This window comes from Sylvia atricapilla, chromosome 20, assembly GCF_009819655.1.
Source record: "Sylvia atricapilla isolate bSylAtr1 chromosome 20, bSylAtr1.pri, whole genome shotgun sequence".
NCBI classification, from domain to species: domain Eukaryota; kingdom Metazoa; phylum Chordata; class Aves; order Passeriformes; family Sylviidae; genus Sylvia; species Sylvia atricapilla.
Genome location: NC_089159.1, coordinates 2,983,882 through 3,009,049, shown reverse-complemented (window position 1 = coordinate 3,009,049; position 25,168 = coordinate 2,983,882). Strand labels below are relative to the sequence as shown.

Below are 25,168 nucleotides of genomic sequence, written 5' to 3'. Positions count from 1 at the left end.
ATTAACCACAAGGGTCCGTGTTGGGCTGCAGTAGCCTGGCAGTGAAGGTCCACTCCAGCTCGTGAACATTCCACAGGCAGATATACCAGGGAAGACATGGCAGAGGAGAGGACAGGGTATGCAGGGTGAGCTCCATACCCAGCTGCTCAAATCTTCATCCCAGAGCAGTGTCCTTCACCATGAGTCCCTGCAGTAGCTGTCTCTCATTTCTTGGCTGCTGAAAAGAGAGCTGCTGTCAGAAACGCGGGTAAAAACCTGTCTCAACTTTAAATGTCTGTAATTACAACTGTTGGAAGAGCACAGATGGGTGCAAAGAACCTTGTCAGCTTTATTCATGGCTTCCCATTTCCTTGGCCAGCCTCCATGGCAATGACACAATTTAGGAAAGACAAATATGACAGACAGGAAAACATTTATATGCCCTTATTGGGAACAGCAGAAAGGTGTTAGAGCTCTAACAAAAGGTGAGCTGTCAGTAAAATTTAGGCATGGTCCATGTATTCAGTTCTAGGAGAATGTAGACATGGTCCATGTGCTCACTTCTGTGTCCCTGTGTAGGGCCCAGCCAATGACAGGGAGGTCCCCCAGGACCTCTGTGGCTTTAGACTTCTGTCTTTTGGTCCTAAGCAGTAATGTGCCAGTTGGCATCAGCTGGACCTAAAATGAGCCCTCACTGAAGCACAGGTTCTGCAGAACCCTGGCTTTCCATGGAATGACATGGCTGTGTATACACTCCTCCAGCCACATCTTGTCTTTCCATTCCCCACTCTAAATGGTGTAATTACTTTAAGAGACGTTGATCTGACACAAATCACACTATGAACAAAGGACACATCAGAAGGCAAATACTTCATGCTGCTACCTTGGCTGGGAGACACAGCCTTAGAAATAGAGATGTAGAGGAAATTGATTTTCTTTTCAATGCACTACATTTTTTCCCTCCTTCTCCAGCTGAATGCTCCCCTTGCAGACTGGCCTTCTAGCACAACCCCCAAGACATATTTCATGTGTATTTCAGTAGAGTGGGCTTAGCAGGTCACAGCGTCCCTGCAAGGCTGGGTGCTTCACTCCCCCTCCTCCCACTGAGGTTTTAAATAAATGAGAGCAGATACAGGTGAGGGGTTTTTCTTACTTGACATCTCAATTTGTTATAGACAATTTCCCATATTTGCCAAGTCTTCAGAGACAGTGTCAGGACTCATAAGTATTTCCTAGTAGTCAGATTACCACTGAAATGTCTCTTCCAGAAAAGAGCTGATTGTATTTTGCCCCTCCCTAATCCCCATGGGCAGCAATTAACCCATTATTTGCTTTTCCACCCCACTACACCAAAGTGGTTGATGGCAATACAGTGATGCAGTCACTGCCTTGACTTTGCTTTTCATCCGCCTTAACAAAATGAATTATTTCCAACTAGCCATAGGTCACTAAAAATCTAAATTGAGGAGTCTTCTTTTTACCTCTTCTTTTTACCTCTTTTTACCTACCTTTTTACTATTGTGTAGTGAAGCCCTGTCATGTAAAATGAAGAACAGCAGCATGCTTGTTATTAAAATAAAGTCAATGAAAATCACTTTTATTTCATAGAGGAGGATTAAATGAAAGTGATAGATACTCCCAAGTATGGCATTGCAGAGGTCTCTAAAAGCTGGAAAGCTCAGGAGGTAACATCATAAATGTAAGGGAAGCTAATGGGTTTTGTGGATCATTTTGGCTAAAATATTACATGAAGAGTGCATGTGTTTAGGAAAAAGAGAAATTTAATGTAATTCTAAAAAAAAAAAATCACTTTGGAGTGATTTTAATTGCCTTTAGGTTAAACCTTTAACCTTTTAGGTTAAACCTTTATGGGGTTTCATATGCTTTAAAGTTGTGCAGCTCCTACATTGCAAAGAGCATTCCCCATAACTGCAGGAGCACAGATCTCTTTCTTTTGGGCACACCCATTTTTTAAGTGTAACAGAAACAGGTAAAATGATTTCCATATAATCTGAACGTCTCATGCTTTTTTCTCAAGATAATCTGTAATTTGTATGTTGAGATGGTATTTTTCCTGGAATGGGAGGTGGGGGAGTTGCTAGTGCAGAAGCAGCTGGGGGCTGTGTGCCTGCAGGGATGCTGTTTGCAGAAGGTGGATTTTGCAGGGAATGAGGCTCTTTTTGGGAAAAAATACCCCTTCTGCAGTGTAGTTTTGCAGCCTCTCAAAGATGGGAGGGTGGCCCTGAGGCCACCAGTGCCAGCACTTCACCTGGATGCCTTCCCCAGGCCCCTTAACCCAGGAGCACAACCCTCCTGGCATCCAGAAGTTTTCCTTTTGATTTCCAGTGCCTCTTCTCCACACTGTTGGTCTCTGCCCTGCAAAAGACATCTTCAAACCCCCTTTTTGAAAGCAGCATGATCTTTCAGCATTAAACAGGAGTGAGCAAGCAGGGGTGAAGCTCTAGTGCTATAAACAGTACGCTTCTCCTTTTGTTTTTTCTTTCCTGAGGCACAGATACAAAACTGGCTTAATATGAGCCTTTGGAAAATACTATCAAGCATAAGTAATCTAGCACACACACAAAAAATCTTTCTGTATGTTAATTTTTATGTGCTTTGATTGAAAATGTAGACCAGCTCCATCTGTCCTATTCCCCAAGCTCCCTACCACCATGATAGATTATTTTCCATATTCCAATTAATAAAGTAGGGCAGGCAGTGTTATTTAATTAAAAAGCCCACACATCCAGGCATCCTTTATATATATATATATACTTTTTTTTTTAATCACAAGAGCACAATCCTCCTCAAGACTTTGATGAGATGTGGCTTGCATTGGAAACTCCTAGCAAGAAAAATAGAAAAGAGGAAAGCTGTGATGAGGGCTGAGCACATCTTGCTCCATCAGCAGGTTGCTTTTCAAAGTCCATATTCATCTCCATTCACTCCCCAACCCTTTTTAACCGACCAGTCAGGCCTGGGGTGATTATTTTTGAGTGTTCAACTGGTCACTGTCTCTAGTCTAAGGTGAAAATTCAGGCAGGTTGAATATATGTGTGTGTATAAAAATATATTTTTTATATATGTATAATTATGAGGGTTAAAATTCAAGGAGGTCTGAATAGCTGTGGAGCTTCAAAGCCTGTTTATAAGCATGTTTGTGATTCCAATCACCTTTTTCTTTCCCTAGCTTTGGTCTCCTTTTCCCATTTGCCTCTGTGTGTGGCATCCTCGCTGTCAAGAGGGCAGCACCATCACTCAGCTCATCCAATCCCTTGTGTTCACTTTGCTCTTTCCTTCCTCCTGCTCTCCACCACCCTCATGTCCTGTTGTGTCCTTCAGAGACCCCAAGCCCCCTCATTTTTCAGGGTGCTTATCAAACAGTGAGAGGGGTGCCATTCCATCCTGGCTGTGGTGCAGCATGTTGGGATGCATGCCATGCCTTGCAGGACAGTTGCCCTGAACCTGGTGGGATGCTTCCTATGCCTAAGGCTGAATGCCACCTTTGAGTTAGCACGACAAGAAATTTGAATTACCTTTCTTAAGGTAATTTCATAACAGCACCTTGAAATGCTGCAAAAGCCTTTGAGTTGCTGCCAACCAAAGGAAATGCCATGCTGCCTTTCCTAAACCAGCTCTGAGCCATGTTGGAAAGATCCTGCCATATGCTGCTCTCCCTTGCTGCCTGCAGTCTGCTTGTGCTCCTGCCTGCATTCCTCCTTGACAGAAGCCATGCCAGGACCTTGCTCCCTCTTGGCTTGGGCTCTAGCTTGGCTTTCCCAGCACCATCATGACCCATCTGTATCTCTTCCCCTTTGCATAAAGCATTTAGTGCAGTGTTGCCCACAGGGTGTCACCAGCGATTTAGGGGACCAAGCTGCAGAGATCATCTCCTATTTTGGGGTGGGATCCTGCAGCATGCCAGTGAGTGGCACTGCTGGAACTACTGATGGCAGAATTTGTCTTCCTGTAGCTCGGGGTGAAGAGCCCCAGCTCATGTGAGTCTACACCCAAATCTCAGTGCCTGCAGCTGTCCTGGGCAGAACCACATGTTTTTTCTGTTCCTTTGTGCCCCTGGACTGAAGGGGTCTCCTCCCACATGCAGGACATCAGCAGAGCTCTGTGCTGCAGTGGCAGCTCTCCTGAGCCTGCTTGAAATGGGGAACACGTATTTTGAGCTAGGTATTTGGAGCTACTTCAGGTTGCTTATGCCTCTGCTTAGGGAATTTGGACACATGCTCCTGCTGTCTCCCAAATCCTCTTCAGTTTGCCGGTGTCAGCTCAGTGCAGTTTGGCATCAAGAGCCTCCCCTCTGAGCCCCTTCCTTGCCCTGGTCCTGCAGCCCTGACCTCCCCACCAGCTCTCCCTGTGGCAGTGACTTCAGCAGGATGAGCCACTTCATTCTTCCTTTTGCCCATCATGCAAATCCTGGCCATAGTCCCATCCCTGCTTGTTTTCCCACAGGAAGTTAATTTCCTTTTTTCTGTCACTCATCACTTTGGAGTCAGTGGCAAGCACCAGCCTCTCCTTAGGGATTCCTTTTTCTCCTGTTTCTCCTGTTGATGCAGAACTGACACAATTTCCCTGTTTGCTTTTCATCTGCTTTAACCTGAGATTTTTTTTTCTCCTCTGGCACTGGAACAGCTGTGTAACACAGCTGCTGCTGCTCTGGCACATGCCATAAATGCTGCCATTTGGCCATGCATCCTTATGCACATGTGGACCTTGAGCTGCTCAGGAGAGTGGCATAGCCAAAGGGATGCTTGCAGGCTTAAACACATTCCAGCAAAGCAGGTCCTGGTATGAGGTGGAGAGCCCAGCTCACCAGTAAATTACTAGCTACCCAGCAGTTATTAGCTACCAAAATGTCTTTGTGCCAAGGGACCAGAGGAATTTTAATCCTGGGTTTTGCTTTTGTTTGTGACCAAGAAACCAAGCTGCAGCACTCATGGATCTCTTTTTCTTTCTCTTTTTTTTTTTTTTTTTTTTTTTTGTCTTCCATTAACCTGTGCTGTAGCCCCTAGACGGATAACATCTTTGGAAAAAGCCTATGCTGCTTTGAATGGTACGTAGCTCAGTTGATGCATCGTAGGTGGTAGCAGACAAGAAATGCACTTGTGATTTAATATGGGAATGAAAATGTCTAAACTCCCCCCACCCAAATTTCAGGTATTGTTTTTTCCCCGCTGCTCTGTTTCCCTGTGATATCCAGAAGAGAATGATACAGTGTTTTATTGTTGTTGTTAATCCTTTCTGCATTTCTAAGCACCGTTGCTGTAGTCCCTGAGCATCGATGCCATCACTCCAGCCAAATGAACCTGCCATGTTCTTCTCATCCTTCATCCATGTGTCCAGCAATTAATTTGTTACAAATCCACTTGTCATTCATAAGGAGAGCTTCCATGGATTTGGGTTGGGGTTTTGCTTTGCTTTAACACATACTCTGGGTCAGGGTTGGTGTGTAGCCATGAAGGCTCCAGGGATGTAAGATACAGACTGATGTACAGGAGTAAGGAAGAGCATGGCATAGCTACAGCAGATCCAGCCTTAGTGCCATCCCCTGGGATTTTGGCTGTGGGTATAGGTGTTAATTGCTGCTCCCACAAGTTTGTAGCTCTGCTTTAAAAACATATATATGTTAACATAATTCAAACTGCATTTAAACCTGAGTTACTGCAGAATAGCCTCAGTAAAGTCAGCACGTTTATTCCAGATTTACTGGGGTATTACTGAATTGCAGCCATGGAAGCTGGAAAGGGAAAGGATCCTCTTAGGATTCAGGGCCAGATCCCAGGCTGCTGTAAGGAACCTGCCCTCAGCCTGCTGGCTGAGTATCTCTTTGATGAGTCTGGGATTGCCTGCAGAAGGGACCTGAGCCATATTCTCAGTGGGATTTGTTGGGCAGTGGCAGTTTTCCTGATGGAAAGGGCTTTGCAGCAAGTCTTTGGGTAACAGGAGGTTGTTACTCCATGGGAGTGGCTGAGCAGAGGACAGGCATCCCCTTGAGCAGCGTTTGAAGGTACAGGGAGGGAAGAAGGCTCCACTGGGTATCCTGCCCAACTATGTGTGGCTTCACCACTGAGATCAAGGTTCTGCACATGACATCATGAACACAGACAGAACCATTATTTATCCATGGGTTGCCTTGGATTGGGTTTTGTGTGGGGTTTTTGAGTCATTAGAAGTATAAGCAGTAGTTTGGATTCTGTTGCCCAGCAGCAGGCACCTAAACCTCAGTTTTAATAATTACTTAAAGTAGCTTGGTGTCTCTCAAAGAAATGTTAAGCTCTGACAAGTCCTATAGAAGAAAAGCAAGTGGTACTTTAAAAATATGACCATTTTTATGTAAATGTCTGTGGAATGCAGAGGTGTTGACTTCAGGCAAGCAGAATTGAGGAAAAAAATTAAACAACTAGCTACTATTTTAATTTAAAAAAACAAAAAAAACACCAAAAAAACACAGACCTGAAGCCAACAGCATGGATAAACCTGCTTTATGGGAAGGACTCCACACGTTTCAGGAGCACTCTAGTGGCTTCCTTGATTTACTCCTTCCTTCATTTACTCTTTGAGCTGATAAATTCCCAGACCCAAATGGTTAAAGTCAAAGGGAGATGGAGATCCCTCTGGCCTGGGCACGGAGGGTAAGTCCCTGGGAAGCAGTGCCAGTGGCCAGAGGCTCCTCTTTGGCTTCGCTGTTGTGCATGCTCAGTTCCAGGATTTTCATGACAGTTGTTTCTGTCCTTGAATGGGAATTCAGGAGTAGTGCCCACCTCAAGGTAGAAAAATCAAGATCTCTTGGGATCTTGGTTCTTGGTCTTGGGTCACTTGGGGCATGAGTGGAAAGGAAAGATCTGCTGTGGTTTTCAGTCCCAGAGAATTAAAAGAGTGAGAACACTGAATTTTGGTGTGTCTTTGTCTGCTACCATCTACACATCCATATGGGGACGTAGATACAGCCCAGAAACTGAGCATTGATGACAAGGAAGTCACAGAGGGAGCTGTCCCCTCTGGTCCTCCATGACCTCCAGAGTGGCACCACAAGGCATCACTTAGATATCTTCATCTATTGTATTTATGTTTTGCTCCATGCCATTCAAGCTGCTTTGTTGCCATTTCTGGATTTGAAGCACAACTTGCCACTGAGCTCTCTTTGCAGAAAGTTCTTGGGGTTTTTTTGATTGGTTGGTTTTTTTTTTGTGCGTGTGTAATATCCAGGCAAAGCAAGTGTTTTCCAGGTGGAGAAGAGGCTTTTTTGAGGCTGTACCCTGCAGTAGCAGGGTGCAGAGGTTTGAGGTTGTCAGCTTCTCTCCAGCACCCACAGCAGCAGAGTGGCTGAGATGTGGCTGAGGGTCTTTATGCCTGGAGTGCTGAGCACTGTAATCAGTCCCATGCAGGGGGCAGGGACATGCAGTGGATTTTCATCTTGCATTTAAAACAGAACTTCCAGACGTGTTTGCTTGAAACCAAAACAAAAATCATATGATTGCTTAAAATACTAAAAAATCATAATCATGTGATTGCTCAAAATGAAAATAAACAGCTGCAGACTGGGGGTAGAGCATGCCTTGATCCCTCATGCCAGGGTTTGTAGGGATCATCTTGGTGCTGTGAAAACCCACCATGAATAGCCATCTGCTCTTGTGAGACCCCACATGAAGCGTTGCATCTTGCTGAGGCCTCCAACACAAGAAAGATCTGAACCTGTTGGAATGAGTTCAAAGGAGACTTCAAACTTACGCAAGAGCTGGAGCCCCTGTGCTGTGGAGACTGGCTGGGACAGCTGGAGGTGTTCACCTGAAGAAGAGAAGGCTCTAGGGAGACCTTAGAGCCCCTTTCAGTGCCCAAAGAGGATCTAAGGGAGCTGGAAAAGGGACTTTGAACAAGAGCCCGGAGTGAAAGGACAGAGGGGAATGGCTTTACACTGACAAAGGGCAGGGCTAGGTGGGATGTTGGGAAGAATTTCTACCGTGTGAGGGTGGTGAGGCACTGCCACCAGCTGCCCAGAGAAGCTGTGGCTGTCCCATCCCTGGAAGTGTCCAAGGCCAGGCTGGACAGGGCTTGGAGCAACCTGGGATAGTGGAAGCTGTCCCTGCCCATGGCAGGAAGTTGGAACTGGATGGTCTTAGAAGGTCCTTTTCAACCCAAAGCAATCAGTGATTCCATTATTTTTACGCAGTAGCTTGCCTGGGTGACAGTGCCTGCCTTGGGTGCAGTGAGGATCTCCTTTGGGAGGAGACAAGGTGGGGAGTCCACTCCTCTGAGCTGGTCCTGCATTGTGCATCCCAGCTTGCTGGGAGCTGGAGGGGTGTCCACAGCAAGAAGCAGATGAGGTGTGTTCACTTGGTACTTTATACCTGTGGGACAAAAAAAGGCATTGAAAGGGAGAGGTTAGGGTTAGGGTCATTTGATCCTAGGTCAAGGGTTAGGGTCATGACCCCAGTCATTTGTCCTGAAGCCTCCTGAGGATGCTAAATAGCTGAGTGTAAAAATCTACTGACTTAGGCACATCGTTTGAAACGACAGGATGAAAGAGAAACTGTTTAGCACAATGAGGATCATTTTAAAAGCTAGTAAAGCCAAGCTGATTATATGGCATATTATAAAACAACACTTAGGAGCTTAGCTAAAAAAGTGCTTTCTCATTCCTTGATGTCACTTATGGGAGCATTCATGGCACGGAGGGCTTGAGTCTTCATTGCTTTGCATTTTTTCTAGTCATTTACAGCCCCACAAAATAGATACAAAATGCTTCTAGCTGTGGCAGCACATGGTAAATGGAGATCTGGCAGCACTTTAGAGCTGCTTTGACAGTTCTGAAAGGTGTCACAGGGTGCAGGCACAGAGCAGCACCTCTGAGGTGTCCCAGGCCATGCTGGGGCAGAGGGACAGGGATATGCATTATGTCAGTGAGATTGGTTCTGCAGGGGCTCAGAAGGAAACAAGTTAAGTTCACCCCTGTTCTTTCTTGCTTTTGCAGATGAGGACGATGCCAACAGGCTTGGAGAGAAGGTGATTCTCCGAGAGCAAGTGAAAGAGCTTTTCAATGAAAAATATGGTGAGCCTCTGCTTGCACACATCATAGGGTGAGGTTGGTTTTGCTGAGAGCAGGCACAGTTAAAAGTATTTCCACAAAGACCTCTATTTATAGCCCAAGCACTGCAGAACAGACATTGTCCTGCTGCTCCATGTTACAGCTTGTCTCCAGGGATGTCCCTGTGTCTCACTCATGGAAGGTGGGACCATTACCTTCTTGTTCACAGCTCATGCTTGGAGAGGGGAAGGGGTATGGCAAAATGCAGTACAGAAGCAGGATTTGTTCAGTCTGATGTCAGCCTTTGATGGGACAAACTCTCTGGGAGCAAAGTTAGAAATGTGGCCAGCTTCAGGTTTTGGGGCTGCAGAAAAGCAAGGTGGGACCAGGCTCTTACAGTCAGAAACAGTGCAGGAGTGAGGGATGCTCTCTGCTCCCCAGTGAGCAGGAAATGAAGGGGTACCCAGAGAGATGAGCAGCAGGTTTAATTTTACAGAAGGAAGGGCTTTTAGTGCAGCAAGGAATTTAACTGAGGTGTATCATTGCCATAGGATGTTGTGGAGGCCAAAGAGAAATTGATTCAAGAAATGGGCAGGAGTGATGTGATGTGATGTGATGTGATGTGATGTGATGTGATGAGAATGGGTTTGATCTCCACCCCAGTGACCCCCAGACCTGCTGATGTACAGAGGCAAGAGGAAATGGGCAAATCTCTTCCATTTCCCCTCTGTCCTGGGCTGTCTTGCATGCTGCTGCTGCTGCTGGTCCAGCCATGGGCTTGGGCAAGTGTGGCTGTGTGTGTGCTCTGAACTCACCTGAGGCTCCTGGCAGAATTCTACATGGAGAATAACAGAGCAGACAGTAAATTGGGCAGGTGCATGTAAAATGACTGCAGCAAAAATTGGGCATCACAGCAGCTGTGGCATCCCAAAGCCCCCCAGGGCTCTTGATCCTTCAGCTGGTTGGTTCTGGAGCTCTGTAGGGTAAAGCTGTTGTGCTGTCCTCTGCTCTGCCATTACAGGAGAGGCTCTGGGCTTGAACCGGCCCGTCATGGTGCCCTATAAACTCATCAGGGACAGTCCTGACTCTGTGGAGGTTACTGGCTTGCCAGATGATATCCCTTTCAGAAATCCCAATACCTACGACATCCATCGGCTGGAGAAGATCCTGAAGGCACGGGAGAGCATCCGAATAGTGGTTATAAACCAGCTCCAGTGAGTTTTCCCAGCTTTGTGATGGGGGAGGTTTCTGTTTGTTAAGTGTTGTCCTCACTTCTTTAGCCATAAGTAGAGCAACTCACCATGAGCCCACCAGAGCTACCACGTATCTGTGGAGGAGCTGCTCCATCCCTGGCATCCACTGTCCTGCAGGGAGGTACTTGTCCATGGGTGGGCACAGTGGGAGGTTAGCAGGGCTGATTTGTACCCCCTTTCTTGTGCAGTTTGGGGTGATGATGCTGGGTAGGGTAGTGACATGAGGCTGGTAACTCAGAGACCCAGTTGAGTTCTTTCAGGTTGCTTCTCTCCAAGTCCCTCTCCACACAAAGGGGTGTTGGAGCTCAGGGTCAGGGGCTGGGCAGTGTCCCAGCACAGGCAGGCACACAGGCTGAAACAACTGACTCATCCCTTGTCTCTTCCACAGGCCATTTGCTGAAATCTGCACCGAGGCCAAACAAACAGGTAAGGGAAGGGCTAGGTAGGACATGACTGTGGCTTTCCTGGCACTGTGGGAGAGAAAATGAATGGGAGTTGTGAGGTGGCATTTTGAGCTTCCCACATCCCCAGGGAGGATGGGGAGATGGTCCTACCTACAAAAAGTTAGAAAAACACCAACAAAAATTTACTATGTTCCAGAGTAAATTATCCTCTTGGAGGATTCCACTTCTGTGAGCTGTGGGAAGACTGGGCTGTTTGGCTTAAATTTCCAGCATATTCTGGAGGATATGATTATCCCTCTGCCATTAGCAATTTACTCACCATGAGCCAATTTATTCCCTGGTTAAAGACCTTAATTTGAGCCATCGTTTAGCAGTTGAATTTCTAAGGCAACAAGGTTTCTGTCACCACCAGGAATGTGTTTCTCTCTCTGTCCCATCATCCCGATAAATCTCAGGCAGTTTTAATCAAATGTGTCAGAATCAGCAGTCCTAGAGATAACTACAGTCCTGTAAGTTTTATGTAAAGAGGTGGATCAGAAGGGAAGGGAGATCTGGCAATGCCTGCAGTGTGAGGGAAGCTGACAGCTCTGTGTCACAGCACAGCAGAACCCTGCAGGGGGATGCTCTGTGGAAGGCCAGGTCAGAGTGGCAGGATGAGTCCCCACGTTTAGGGAGCACTCTCAGGGCTCAGACACCTCATGCCTTCCCTCTCTCCTTGCAGAGAAAGACATCAGTGTTCCCAAACGGAAGCGGAAGAGGATCTCCGAAGGGAACTCGGTATCTTCCTCTTCCTCTTCTTCCTCTTCCTCTTCTTCCAATATGGAGTCTACATCATCAACAAATCAGATCTCGCTTGTGGTAAAGCCTTCCAGATATTAGGGGGGTTACTGCCTACCTATCTTTCTGCTTCAGGATGCTGCTCTCTGTTCTCCTCGAGCTGTCACCACCTCCCTCTACCTGACAAACACTGTAAAATATGATGTAAAATGGCACAAGCAGGTTTGGTGAAGGAGGGTTCACACCCGTGGGGCTGTCTTTTTCTGCAGGGTTTGTCTGGGGGAGGTCAGCAGAGTGAAGTGACACCCCCTGGGGCTCTCCTGCATTCCTGCAGTGTGCCTCGGGGGTGCTCAGCTTTAGTGGGTGCTGCCTATGAGACAGGCTCAAGCAAATCCCTCCATCCCAGTGGGTAAAAACACGAGTGCTGCTGACATCACCTCAGGTCCGTGGTGCCTCTCAGCAGAACCTGGTGGTTCCCCACAGTCCAAGCTGTGCTGGGTGTAGCTCTAGCTCAGTTCTGGGAGCAGTGCAGAGCTCTAGAATGCCACAAAATGGGTAAAATATGAGATAAAGTCAGGGGGATGCATACAACTGCACTCCTTCAGGGCTTGGCTTCAGTTGTGGATGATACCAAATAAAACTCCCCCAAAAATGCACAAGAGAAATATAAACTTAAAAGGATTTTTCTCAAGTTTGCTAGTGGTGTTTTGGTTTGGGGTTGGTTCTTTTCTCTTACTTGGAAAGTGGGAGCAACAGCCAGTTGTTGGAACATGTCAGAGATTTGATGTATGCATGGTTTTGTGTTGTGTCCTAACAGAGACTTTTGCCTTCTTTTTCTCTTCCTCTCTTTCAGCAATGGCCCATGAACATGTACATGTTAGACTATGGTGGTCTAAACGTCCAGATCCCAGGACCTATTAACTATTAGACCTCAATATCAAATAAGAACCTCAAATGAAAAGAAAAAATAAATAAATGTAATTTATGTAAAAAGTGTATATTCCAATATGTATCGATGCCTTTTAGTTTTTCCAATGATTTTTACACTATATTCCTGCCATCAAGGCCTTTTTAAATAAAAATAAAAAGTGTTGCCTTGCTCTTAAAAGTACTTATTTTATTACATATAGTATTGATAAATAACATTTATAGGTAAGAATAAGGGCAGAAGGGCACCCCTTGGACAGACCTTGTTGGGCTTTGGCTGATCAGTAAACCCTTAGTGTCACCAGTGTCTGAAGCCAAGAGGTCTGAAATGTTTTGATGCTTCATTTAATTTAGCTCAAAGGTGTAAGAATTTAGGTGCAGAGCTGCCAGAGGAGTGGTACTGAAGCAAGCATGAGCCCCAAGCATCTGTCACCTTCACCCATGAGTTCTGGTGGCTCCAAAGCCAAAGTGCCTTTGGATTGAGGGGGAAGGAGGTTTCAGGCCCCCCAAGAGGTGAGATTCCCCCCAAGCCCTCCCGTGTCCAGCCTCCTGCCATCCCAGGCTTGGAAAGGCACAGAAAGATTAGATTGCGTGCATTTAACTGGCATCTGAACCAGGAAAAATTTTCAGCCACTGAATTCCTTCACGATTTATGGTTTTATGATTATCATTCTATGATTTTATGGGAGGCTTTGAAGCCTTTTCAGGGAGGAGGTTCCCACAATAGAATCGTGGACATGTTTAATTTGGAAAAGATCTGTAAGACTGAGTGCAGCCATTAACCCAGCACTGCCATGGTCACCACAAAACCACATGCCTAAAGACCACATCCACATGTTCCTGGAATGGTGGCAGGGTGATGGTGATGCTTGCCCTTTCCTGGACGGTTTATTTCAATGCCTGACCTCCCTTTTGTTGAAGACATTTTCCCTGATACCAGACTAAACATCCCCTGGCAAAACTCGGGGCCATTCTCTCTTGTTCTGTCACTTGTTACCTGCAAGAAGAGACCTCTGCCTGCCTGGCTGCAGCATCCTTTCAGTAGTTGTAAGCAAGAAGGTCCTCCCTGAGCTCCTGTTCTGCAGGCTGCTCACTCTGATGCTACACAGGTTCTGTCACACTGGGCCACTGCAAGTGGCAGTGCTGGATGCATCCAGGGACGGCCCTAGACTCCTCCATGTACCCTGGACGAGTTTCCCCCACGTAATAAACCAATAAACTGAGGGATATAATTTGAAATTCCTGCCCTTATATTCCTATTCCATTCCTGGAGTTTGGCAGCAGAAGCAAATGGCCATGGCTGCTGTTAGTTTCCTCTGCACGTGTTTAACTCGTGCTTTGTGCTGCTGAGAGCCGTGCGCGGGTGAGACACGGCGGGAACTGAGGTCAGTGTGAGAAACCAAGAAGAAACATCCTGGCTTGTGTGTAGGGAAATGCAGCCCAGCAGGAGCCACAGTGAACAAGAGCCCTGGGATTTGTAGCTTTGGAGTCATTATAAATAGGATAGTTGGGAGCACGGTGATATGGCTATTGCTGTGTCCCTCCAGGACTGCAGGATGGGTCACCACAGGCCTGTCACAGCAAACCTGCCCCAACAGCAGTTGCTGTGGTCTGCTGGTGGGTAGATGGTGGCAGACAGAGGATCAAAGTCACTCCTGATGGTTTTTCTGAGTAGAATCTGCTGCTTTATTTGTTTTACATGTTTTCGCTCTGCTTGAGTCTGTCTCTTCAGGCCATGAGAAGATTTTGGACAGTGCACAGAAATGTTATTTGGTGGTGAGTAGACGTGTTTCGAGGCAGCTGCAGTTTCCTGGATTTGGACTTTGCTCTGGAGTTAGATGTAAATGGTCACACAAGATACCAAAATCCCAAGTAAAGGTAGGATACGGCACAAAACTGGCCAAGTCTGTATCAGTGACCCCAGTTAGGAATACAGTTTAACATCTGAGCAGTTTGCATCAAAATCTGAGTCCTTCTTGTTTCTGCCTGATACTCAAACCTGTGGCATCTCCAATTAGGAAACATGATTCAAAGGTAACAAACTCATTTTCTCTTCCCAAATGTCTGGAAGGGGCTTATTTGCAGGTTATTCCCCACCAAGTAGATGTCTCATAAAGAGGGCACATTATTAATTTTTTGTGTGTGTGTTAAGGACATAAAAGTCCTTAAGACAAAAAAAAACTTTCATGTCCTTAACACACAAAAAAAGGGCATTAGCATGGTTTAGTAATGGTTTAATAATTATAGGGTTGTTTGAGGCTGCTGATGGAGGCTGTGGCAGGGTGAGGGGCTGCAGTGCTGCACCCACACAGGCCCTGATGGTGCTGCCAAAAGGCAGAGGTGAATGCAAGCAGTGGAGTTAAATGAGGACACGGGAACTGTGCTGGGGACGAATGACTTAGTTCAGAGAGCTGAATGTAATCACAAAGGATGTAAATGATGGGGGTATGGAAACTGAGCAAGGAGACTCTTCCCCCCACAGCATCCCCAGCTCAGAGCCTGGTGAGCAAGATGGGGCAGGGGAAGGCTGGCTGTGCCACTACAGCATGGGCTGAGTCAAAACTCTGGGCTCAAGTTTTCTTCCCTGAGTTTCCTAATCCATGGTCTGGAGCTCTGAATGCCCCTGAGCCCCCCTCACTAAAGGGCAGCTTTAGAGCCCTGCTCCATCTGCTTAGCTGGGAAGTTCTGCATCCACCTGGCACCTGCAGGGCTGGGCTGGACACTGCTGGGTTCTGGCAACAGATACGTTTTGAGCAGTGAATAGCAGTAACTCCTGCTGTGATTTTGAGGAGTTTCAGGGCCACAACATCCACTTTCCATTTTCTGTGGCTGGGGTGGAAAACTCCTGCCCTGGTGCCTATGCTTGCTTTGTTGGAAATGATAGAACTTTCCTAACTATTAACTTTAATTAGTTGCTTTAATTTATTGTGAGCAGTGCCCACTTTTAGCCAGCACTAATTAAGTTTCCTTACAGGCTCTTTTTGTTACTTTGATCATTAAATCACTGAAACGTTAAGTGTGCTAAAACTAACCTTGACAAGCTTCAGTATACAAAGCCAAAGGGAGCTGAAGATTGGACACATAGGATCTTAAATTTATAACCTTTCTAGGATGTTGGAGTAACCAGAAGATACAGAAGTGATTTAGGCCTGGAAAGTTGGACACCCCCATCTGAGAAAAAGATAAGAGGACTAAAGAATGTGGATCAAATTAGCATGCAGAGTAAGAAATCGATAACCAATAGAGGTTCAAATGCTAATTAATGAAAACGAATGTAACTTAGAACCCATGAACATTAATTTCTTTGTTTGCTAAAAGTTTAAAAACAAGTGAAAAGTATTCATATTGGCATCTGTGTGGAGGCCAGAACTTTGTCAGCCACACACACACCTCTGGGCCAAGAATAAAGTAATGCCTTGCTCCCTAACACTAAAAAGACACTGTTAGAGAGTCTTATTTATCCTGATGATTTTGGCAACAATTTACTTGCGACCCCAGATGGGACAATGCTTTTGATGCTCCATGGATTTACGGGGTGGAGGACTCTGGTGTGCATCAAAGGCTTTTTTCAGGGAAATCCTTTGATCCTATAATCCAGTGAATTCAAGGCTAAACCTCTGTGCTTTATTAAGGCATTATTGAGGGTATAAAATTATATCTAACCATAAGCTGCAGCAGAGAATCCCTCCAGAAATGGAGCTCTGTAATACAATTTGGTTGTAAAAGTGATGATATAATTCGTTATTGTCTATTAAAAAATATTGTAGAATTGTATAAGTGAGTATCTTGGGCTGACTTATACAGTTTTACAATCATTTTTGAGTGATTGAAAAAGGTTTCAAGTCCCCAGCTAATCAGAAAAGTGTATTTTTAAGGGAGTAAAAGTCCCCAGCTAATTGGAAAACTAACTGGTTAACAGAAGAAATGCAGGGCTCAGAGGTTTTTGTAACTGTGCTGGCTTATGGAAGATCCTGTGCCAGCTAACACAGGAATGCCCACAGCACAACTGCAGTCTCAGAAAAGGTTGTAAAAAGTTATAAAAGGGTTGTAAAAGGTTATTAAAAAATTGTAAGATATTTAAAAAATATTTTAAAAATGTAGAAGGGTTTTGGGTTTTTTTTGTAAGGTGTCTTCACAGCTCCCAGAAGAAGAGATTCCCAAAATCTCCCCTTGAGTTGTGTTTTAAGGAACTGGAAAAGGTGGGGGGTGGGGGGTGTATGTGATCCCTGACATGAAAACCACTTGTTGAATATTATCTTTGGTGGCTGATGTATCAGCTAAACGATTGCAAAAAGTGGCATGTTAATGGGACTGACCCTTTTGCAACTAATGCTGTTTTGTAGAAGGAGTGGAATGGGGTTGCACGTTGATTTGTTTTTTTGATTTGCAGAATAATCCTAAGTTGCAGAAGAAATACATGCATGGTGTTAAAGGGATCTAAAAAACACTCAAAAGATACTGTTTTGCCTGCAAGTAGAGGTGAATGTTATATCAAATACAGGAGGACAGAGTACACTGATTTATTAGTGTATAAGGGGAGACTGAATCGAGATGGAGGAGCATGGGGGGTACAAAGAAAGAACATGTGGAACTGGAAGAAGAAAGTGACCATGGCTGTGAAAATTTTCAGCCACATGACAGGGTGGATAAAGGAGGGGCAGTGGGTGAGGGCAGAGGAGCAGTGCAGGTACAAGCAGCACCATGGAGAAGGCAGGTGCACCCCAGGGATACAGGCACTGCAGGGCACCCAGTGCAGTGATGCACCCAGAGATCTCTGATCCCAGAGAAGCTGGCAGGAGCCCCAGAGACACTTCATTTTCTCTGTGAAGGGCCAGGTGCCCTGGAATAATGGGTTTGCCCAGAGAGAGGGGCCAAGAAGGGCTGGAGAGACCAGGAGGAGCCATGAGGGGCTGAGAGGGGGTGACAGGAGAGTTTCTTCTAGCTGTGGAAAATCAAGCTATGAAAAGCCAGTGTCCATGAAAGTGAAAGGAATGAGAAGGAGGTGTCTTTCCAAACTGTGGGTCTGAAGGTAGATAAGGCCAGATGTGGAGGGGTGAAAGGAGCAATGGGGGAACCATAAATTCCATAGGAATTCCACTAATTGGCACAGACTGTTACTCAAGACTGTGCTACATCTCTGGATTTAGAGAAAAAGAACAGAGACACAAGGAAAAGACAAAGGGGGAGGTTATACATCAGAGGGGGGTCTTAGGCTTCTCGGGGAGTCTGTACCTCTCAAGTACCTCAGCCAATGAGGAAAGAGAGGGACTTGTGGCTGGGAACTTAGGATAGAAAGTAGGCTGCATCCTCTAAAATTTTGAGAGACCCCATGGGGAATGCCCCATGACCTCTCCCTTTATTTGAATAAAATTAGAGGCTCCTCTGTCTCCTTTTTGGACATAAACTTCTTGTGGATTAATTTTCCTGACAAAGGAGACAGAGGAGTCCTGCAACTTTATTCAAATAAAGGGAGAGAGGCCACTTGGGTGCACTGTGGGGTTTTCTCTCCTGAGCTCTTGGAGGACACAGCCTCCTTTTATCCCAAACTCCCGGCTGCACGTTCCCCTCTTCCTTTCCCCACTGCTGGAGCACAGGAAGGTACAGCCTTCCCGAACCATGTATGCCCCCTTGAACCTGGCATTTTACTCCAAAGTGCAGAAGCTCAAGCTTGTGCTACCCACTTGACTGTTTCAGGAGTCAGGCTCTCTGGGTGTTTAGGTAATCAGCTGCCCAATGGAGGTGTTCAAGAAGCAGGACTTTTGCCCCAGGGGTCTGGGATCCTCCCTTTGCTCCCTGTGGCACAGCCATTGCTGGAGGGGATGGAGGAGAGGGAAGTGGTGCTGTCATTTCCACCAGAGATGTTGGAGATAATGGAAAGTTATCTGGGTCAGAAGAAAGAGGGAAGAACTGATTTACAAAGGATAGTAAACAGTGGATGCCAGGAGCTTTGACCCTATAAATATGAAAACAACTCCATAGGAGGAGTAATTTGGGCTCTTGAAGATTGGTAGTGACCTTTCTCAAGATGTACTGCCTTGGATCTTTTTGTTTTAGCAAAATGAGTTATTGAGGGCTGCCTGGCTAAAGCCATAGCCAGACTACAAAGGAGAGTGCAAGGTGGGAGTGACCTTGAGCTATGAGGCCTTTCCAAGGATGCCAGGTGTATTTTGCTGAGATGCCCCAGACAAGAGGGCTTAAATATCTCCTGGTAGTGTTATGCTGGCTGGCAGATTCACCAGAGGTGTTTCTGGTCTCATCAGCAACTACTGCATCAGTTATTAAAGTACTTTTGGAAAAAATAATTCCAGGATATGGGTTTGTGGAGGCAGTGGACTGGGCTGGAGGAACTAATTTTACAGGTGGATCCTTCAAGGGGTTATGACTGCTTTGAGAATTCAGTGGAACCCTCCATACCCCCTGGCATCCTCAGTATCCAGGTCAAGTAGAAAGGATGAATGGACAAATAAAGAAACACCTTTGAAGCTGGTGACAGAAACTAAGATTCCATGGGCACAGCTTTTGCCATTAGCTGTGGTAAAAATAAGAGCTAAACCCAGAGGAAATTCCCCTTTGAATTAATTTTCAACGTGGCGAGGAGAGGGAAGATGTATGTGGCCAGATACTATGTCTCTTGAAGTCTCTTTGACAGGACCCATTTAGCACAGATGCTGCCTTTGGACTTTGCTGTTCATAACATCCAACTAGGACTGCAGGAACAGCAGTCAGGAGAACTGAACACAGGTAGGCCCTTCATATTTGAGTCAAGGTCTCTAAAACCCCAAAGATCTGGGAGGAAAAGGATGGGAGTCCTTGGCTATCAGTAGCCATGGATCACCTGCAAGGACCTCTAGTGATTAGTGGGCTAATATGAACTGTTATTGTCTACTTTATTCACTGTATTTTCTGTATTCTGTTTCTCTGGATTTACTTGCCACACCTCATGCAGGGGCCAGATGCAAAAAGTTGGGAGGGGATGTTTCAAATGTAAATCTTTATACTTACCATGCTAGGTTGTTAAAAAAGATGAAGTTAATAATAACTAGGGTTTGTAAAGACAAATTGAGAAGTAGGAAGAGGAGGGATTGATAGGGAAGATGTGTGCTTATGTCTATACAAACAATTCTATGGGTGAAGGTGTGGGTGTTAACGTCTTGAAAATAGGTCCTAATGTCTCTACTAACTTCAAGCAGCTGCCTGGTTGCAGAGCCCAGAGAGCCTGACTCCTGAAACAGACAAGTGGGTCTGCACAAGCTTCAGCTTCTGCACTTTGGGGTAAAATGCCAGGTTGAAGGGGGGATGTGTGGTAGGCTGTTTGGGAAAGCTGCACCTTTCTAGCCAATGGAGAAAGGAAGAGGGCAACACGCAGCTGGAAATTTAGGATAAAAGGAGGGTGCAGCCCTAACACCCCAAAAGAGAAAACCCCGCCAGCATGTGCCCTGGTGGCCTCTCTCCCTTTATTTGAATAAAGTTTCAGGATTCCTCTGTCTCCTTTATGAACACTGGGTTTTCATAGTGTGATTTTCTATGCAATTGGGAACTCCTCATGGATGAGAACAGCTTTGTGAAGAATGGAATCCAAAAAGCTGAGAATGTGGTAACTCAGCACAAGGTAACAGAGGTGAAAGCTCTGACCCCCAACATGTTGGCTCAGAAAGCAGAACTGATGGCATTTGACAAGAGCATTATGTCTCTCTCAGAATAAGACTGTAGTTACAGGGACTGACTCAAAATTTATTTTTGGAGTGGTCTACATGAACTCATGTGTGTGGAAAGAGGGAGCTATGAACTTCTCAGGGATCTCCTGTGAAACATAGAAAAATAATACAGAGATTGTTAGAAGGGAGGCAGGTACCTCAAAAGGTGGCAATAATGCATTGTAAAGCTCGTCAATTCAGGGAGACCCCCAGTAAATATTACAAATAGCCTGGCTGACAAATTGGCCAAGGAAGCTGCCAGTGGGGACATCCTGTTGTCCTCACCTAAGAAGTACCAGGATTTGGACAAGGAGGCTGCTGATTATCAGACTGAAGATGAGAAGTTGACAAAATTGTTAAGTTATGAAAAGAATCCTGAAGGATGGTGAATTACACCCAGCAAACATAATAATTCCCCAACACCTGATGATGAAAATGGTGGAGAAACAACAGGAGGTTGCTCACTGGGAAATAGAGTCTATGGTAGAAGTATTGAAACCTCAATTTCAAGCATAGGAATGATTAGTATTATAAAGGCATTGTTAAAAAGTGCCAAACCTGTTTAAAGAAGAAGGCACAATAAATTAGACAGCTTACACTTGGGACTGTGTCTAGAAAGGAAATAGTCCAGGGGACTATTGGCAAATAAACTTTGCAGAGCTTCCTCCACAAAACAGGTAGATACCAGTAGATACTTTTTCAGGATGGCCAGAAACTTTTCTTTGTTGCACCAACAGAGCTGGTCAAGGCGGTAAAGACTTTGTTCAAAGAAATTATCCTGAGGTCTGGACTGCCAGTAGGAATGTCATGACAGAGGTTCACATTTCATTGCTGAAATAGGGCAAAGGCCAAATCAAACAGTTGGACTGAAGTGAGACTTGCACATTCTATGGAGACCTAAGTGGAGCAGGAAAGCAGAAAGAATGAATCAAAGCTTAACAGTAACACTGTGACCCAGAAATGCTGACCTAATTTGAAAAAGATGACAGATTGCACATTGTTACTGGTTTCCCTCAGCTGTAATTCTCACAGCTTCCTTAAGCTTGATCCTGCAGGGGTGGGGTATCTCTACACATGGGTTTTGTGTATAAAGTGATTATACAGCCGCATCTGGACAGTGGGGAAAGACACAGGGACACTGGAAGTGGGACTGTCTGCAGAGACAGGTGGACCCTCTGGAGGAGGACGTGCAGAGGATATTGGAGATGGATTGCTAGGAGTGGATGGGGCTCCCATTACACCAGGGACCCACCTCTGTGGAGGCCTTGAGTCTGGGTTTGAAAAAAGGTGTCTGCTAGGGAAAGCAGGAGCCTCCCTTGGAATGGAGAATGTAAACCCCCTCTCTCCAAATTATCATAACTTTGAAATTAAGGGGCTTTCAGGCAGAGATATAGGAAAAGGAGTAACAATCCTTTACTAATAAGCAGGTGTATAACAAAGTAAACAACACCACTGGCAGCAACAAGAAATAAAAACAAACAAAAACCCCAAACAAAACCAAAAACAACAGTAACAACACAAAACCCCCCAGCACGAGGCGCAACCCAACCCCGGGCAGCGGAACCCCGGCGCTGTCGCTGTCCCTGTGTGCAGTGCCGGGCGCGGCCGGCAGGGGCGCTGGCGGCTCCCGGCGGCCACGGCCCGTGCCATGGTTCCCCCGCGGCCGCAGGGGGCGCTGTGGGCGGGCTCGGGCCGCGCGCGGCGATGGCGGCCGGGCTGAGGGGCCGCCGCGGGCGGCAGCGGAACCTCGGGGCGGCGGCGGGAGCGGCGGGGCGGGCGGGCCCGGGGCGGCGAGCCGCGGGCGGCGGGAGCTCGGCGGCTGCGGCCGGAGCCGTGCGCTGCCTCGGCGGGCGCGGGGGCTGTGGGCGGGCTCGGGCGGCCCGCGGCGGTGGCGGCCTTGGCCCAGGCGGGAGGGGTGAAGAGAGGCCTCGCTCCACAGAGCCCTGGGGATGTCGGTCCCGGCGCCCCGGCAGGACTCCTGGAAACAGCGGGCTGTGGGTCTATGGAAAACTTTAGGGGAAAATATTTTGTTATCCTTCCTTGGTTAGTTTGTTTGTCCCCTCGCTATCCTTAGGGTGAACTTGATGCAAAAAATTTGAATAGGGAGCAAATGGTTACTTAAAAAAAAGTGATTTGCTTTAGGTAATGGCATTGCTTGCTGCCAAACTCAATCGTGTCCAAAAGGAAAATCACTGAAACAAAATGATCAAATTGATAAGGCAAACTGCTCCAAGGCAAAAGGGAGACACCTGCCTCACAGACGGCAACTCTTGCAGAACTTTCTAAAAGCAGTGTTACTCTGTCTGCTGACGGTCTATCAGAGTGTCAGGAAAATTAATCCACAAACACCAGAGGTTTATGACCAAAAAGGAGACAGAGGAGTCCTACAATTTTCTTCGAATAAAGGGAGAGGCCATAGGGCATTTCACTATGTGGTCTCTCCAATTTTTGAAGGAGGAAGCCTCCTTTTATCCTAAGTTCTCTTTCCCCATTGGCTGAGGTACTTGAGAAGTACAGACTCCCTGAAAGCCTAAGACCCTCTTCTAATGTATAACCTCCCCCTTTGTGTCTTCCTTGTGTCAATCAGTGGAATTCCTTATAGAATTTATTGTTCTTCCCATTGTTTCTTTCATCTCTCAGTCTCCGTTTTTATTTGTCAGCAGACTTACAGTGTATTTGTAAAGACAAATCTCTCATTGCATTTATCAATCAGTGGAATCCTTCACATTGATTAGTTTCTCTCTCAGTAGGTAGCTTTATTTACCAGCATACCCACGGTTTGTTTCTAAAGACAAGTAGACTGAGATATTAATTTTTAAGAATTAAGGACTTTAGTTAAACTAGATATTGCTGTGTAGACTTCCCTTTGCTAACTAGATATTGTTGAGGTAAACTTCCCTTTTTTTAACATAAGCCGGATTTAAGGAACTGATAAATCAGGAGACCTGTCAACTTAATCAATAGACTCCAAGAACACAATGTGATCATAAATCAGATAGTCTTGAGAAAACAGGATCCAGGTGTCACCAACACTAAAAGGTTAAAAAGGCAAAGCGAAGAAGACACATCTTACTTCATCATTTTGAGACCCCCCTCCATAAGAAGGACCACCGAACCATTTCAAAGAACAAACTACGCATGCTTAATTGCTTTTTGGCTAATTACCATACGAGTGGGGAATGGGATGGACCAGAGTTATGAAATTGCATTTGTGTTTTGGGTGTTCAACACTTTTGTACATAAAAAGACCCTGTGATCATCTGTAAATTGTGGTGTGTATTCGGGAGCTATCCCGCACGCTGCCGGGCGTCGTAATAAACATACACTTTGTAACTTCAAACTGTTAGAGAGTCTTTGTCCGTCATAGTTGGATATCGGTATTAGATCAATATCCATATTTTTTTAACAAATCGAGACAAGTCCCTCATTCCTTTCAAGAGCAGACCTCACTGAAGACCTGTGGGGAACATCAGAAGTGGTGCAACAAGCACTTCATAGAATAAAAGCTAAAGCTCCACCTGAATAAGTTGCTGCAATTAACTGTTTCACTCAGGCATATTTTGCTGGGGAGTTTGTTTCTCTTCTCTTTTCCAGGAATGTCAAACATCCCTGCATCAACGAGAAGGAAAACAGTTTGAGAGCAGACACACTGCAAGCAGCAAAATCACACTTAATGTGATAACCATTCTTCATGAGGACTCTGTCACTTTGTGTTAGCCACAAGAGGTTCTTACTTCCTTTTAATAATCGTTCCAGTAGACCAAATTTTCACATTTCTTTTATAGTAACCTACCAATCCGTAAGATGGATCTGCATGAAAACAAATGAAATTTAAAGTGCCACCACAAGTGCTTGCAATTTCAGTTTGATAATGTTTGTAATTTGATTGTGTTTTCAGTTCGAGTGACTTGGTGGGAGATCAAATATTAGTTAAAGCATCCTACATATTACTGAGTTTGATTTTTGTCTTACTTGTTTTGTCTTTTTACTAAAAAATGCTGTGGCTAAAGGTCTTAGGGATGCATGTGGGGTAGTATGTGAGTTCGGAAAGGTGGGAGGAAAGAGGTTTTGTCAACTTGAAGGGAAAACTCTGTTTATGAGAGCTCAATTACTCACATCTTGGAGGTGGTGAATTTCCCAACGGAGGTAGAAAGAAGTAAGAGCTGTTAAGGGACATCAGGCAGAGGGCTCAGAAGAGACAATAGGTAATCAATTGGTCAATGGAGATGTTCAAAAAGCAGCACTTCTGCCAGAGTTCTCTGGTATCCTCCCTTTGCTCCCCGTGGGCCAGCTGTTGCCAGGGGAAAAGGGGGGAGTGATGGTGGTGTCTTTTCCACCAGAGGACTTGGAGATAATTAAAGGTGGTAGAGCTGTAGAAAGAGTGGAGAATTGATTTACAAAGGACAGTAAACAGTAGATGCCAAGAACTTTGAGCCTGCAAATACTGAGATAGCTCCATGGGGCAAGTCCTTGGGACTCTCAAAGGACTGCCTTGACATTTTTTTTTGTTTTAGCAAAACGAGCTAAAACTGAGGGCTGCCTGGCTAAAGTTAACAGCCAGCCTGCAGAGGACATTGCAATGCGGGGGAAATGACCTTGGGCTATGCTTCCTTTCCAAGGATGTCGAGTGTATTTTGCTGAGATGCCCTAGGTAAGAGGGCTTAGATAGTGTAGTGATAAGGCAGCTGGCAGGGTGGTCAGAGGAGTTTCTAGTCACTTCAGCAACCATTTTCTCAGTTAACAAATGATTTCTGAATATGGGATTGTGAAGGCAGTGGACTTGGACAAGGGAACTCATTTTGCAGAGTGGTACTTCAAGGGATTATGGCTGCTCTGATGTCCTCTTCAGTGGGATCTCCATACCCCCTGGCACCCTGAGAATTCAGGTCAAGTAGAACAGATGAAAGGAGAAATAAAGAAACACCTTTAGAAGCTAGCGATAGAAACCAAGATGCTATGGATGTGGCTTCTGACATTTGCTTTGGCAAGAATAAGGGCCAGACCCAGAGGAGATATTCAATTATCTCCCTTTGAATTGATGTTCATAACTCCTTACCCTTTTAATTCTCAGCATGGGGGGGGGGGGCACGTTGAGAAGTG

At 45.7% G+C, this 25,168-nt stretch overlaps 1 protein-coding gene across 7 annotated transcripts in view; it reads left to right on the top strand.

Annotated features, from left to right (window-relative positions):
* Positions 1 to 12,507, top strand: part of GTF2IRD1 (GTF2I repeat domain containing 1) — a 69,607-nt gene extending 57,100 nt beyond the window's left edge. For 5 of the 7 annotated variants that reach the window (XM_066333156.1, XM_066333155.1, XM_066333151.1 and 2 more), the window contains 6 exons: positions 4,997 to 5,044; positions 8,960 to 9,037; positions 10,035 to 10,227; positions 10,655 to 10,692; positions 11,392 to 11,528; positions 12,301 to 12,507. In XM_066333156.1, coding sequence (XP_066189253.1) covers positions 4,997 to 5,044; positions 8,960 to 9,037; positions 10,035 to 10,227; positions 10,655 to 10,692; positions 11,392 to 11,528; positions 12,301 to 12,375 — 569 coding nt within the window. In that variant the 3' untranslated portion in view covers positions 12,376 to 12,507. The remainder of the gene's footprint in view (positions 1 to 4,996; positions 5,045 to 8,959; positions 9,038 to 10,034; positions 10,228 to 10,654; positions 10,693 to 11,391; positions 11,529 to 12,300) is intronic. The other 2 variants (XM_066333154.1, XM_066333153.1) reach the window with 2 other exon arrangements.
* Positions 12,508 to 25,168: the final 12,661 nt, after the last annotated feature.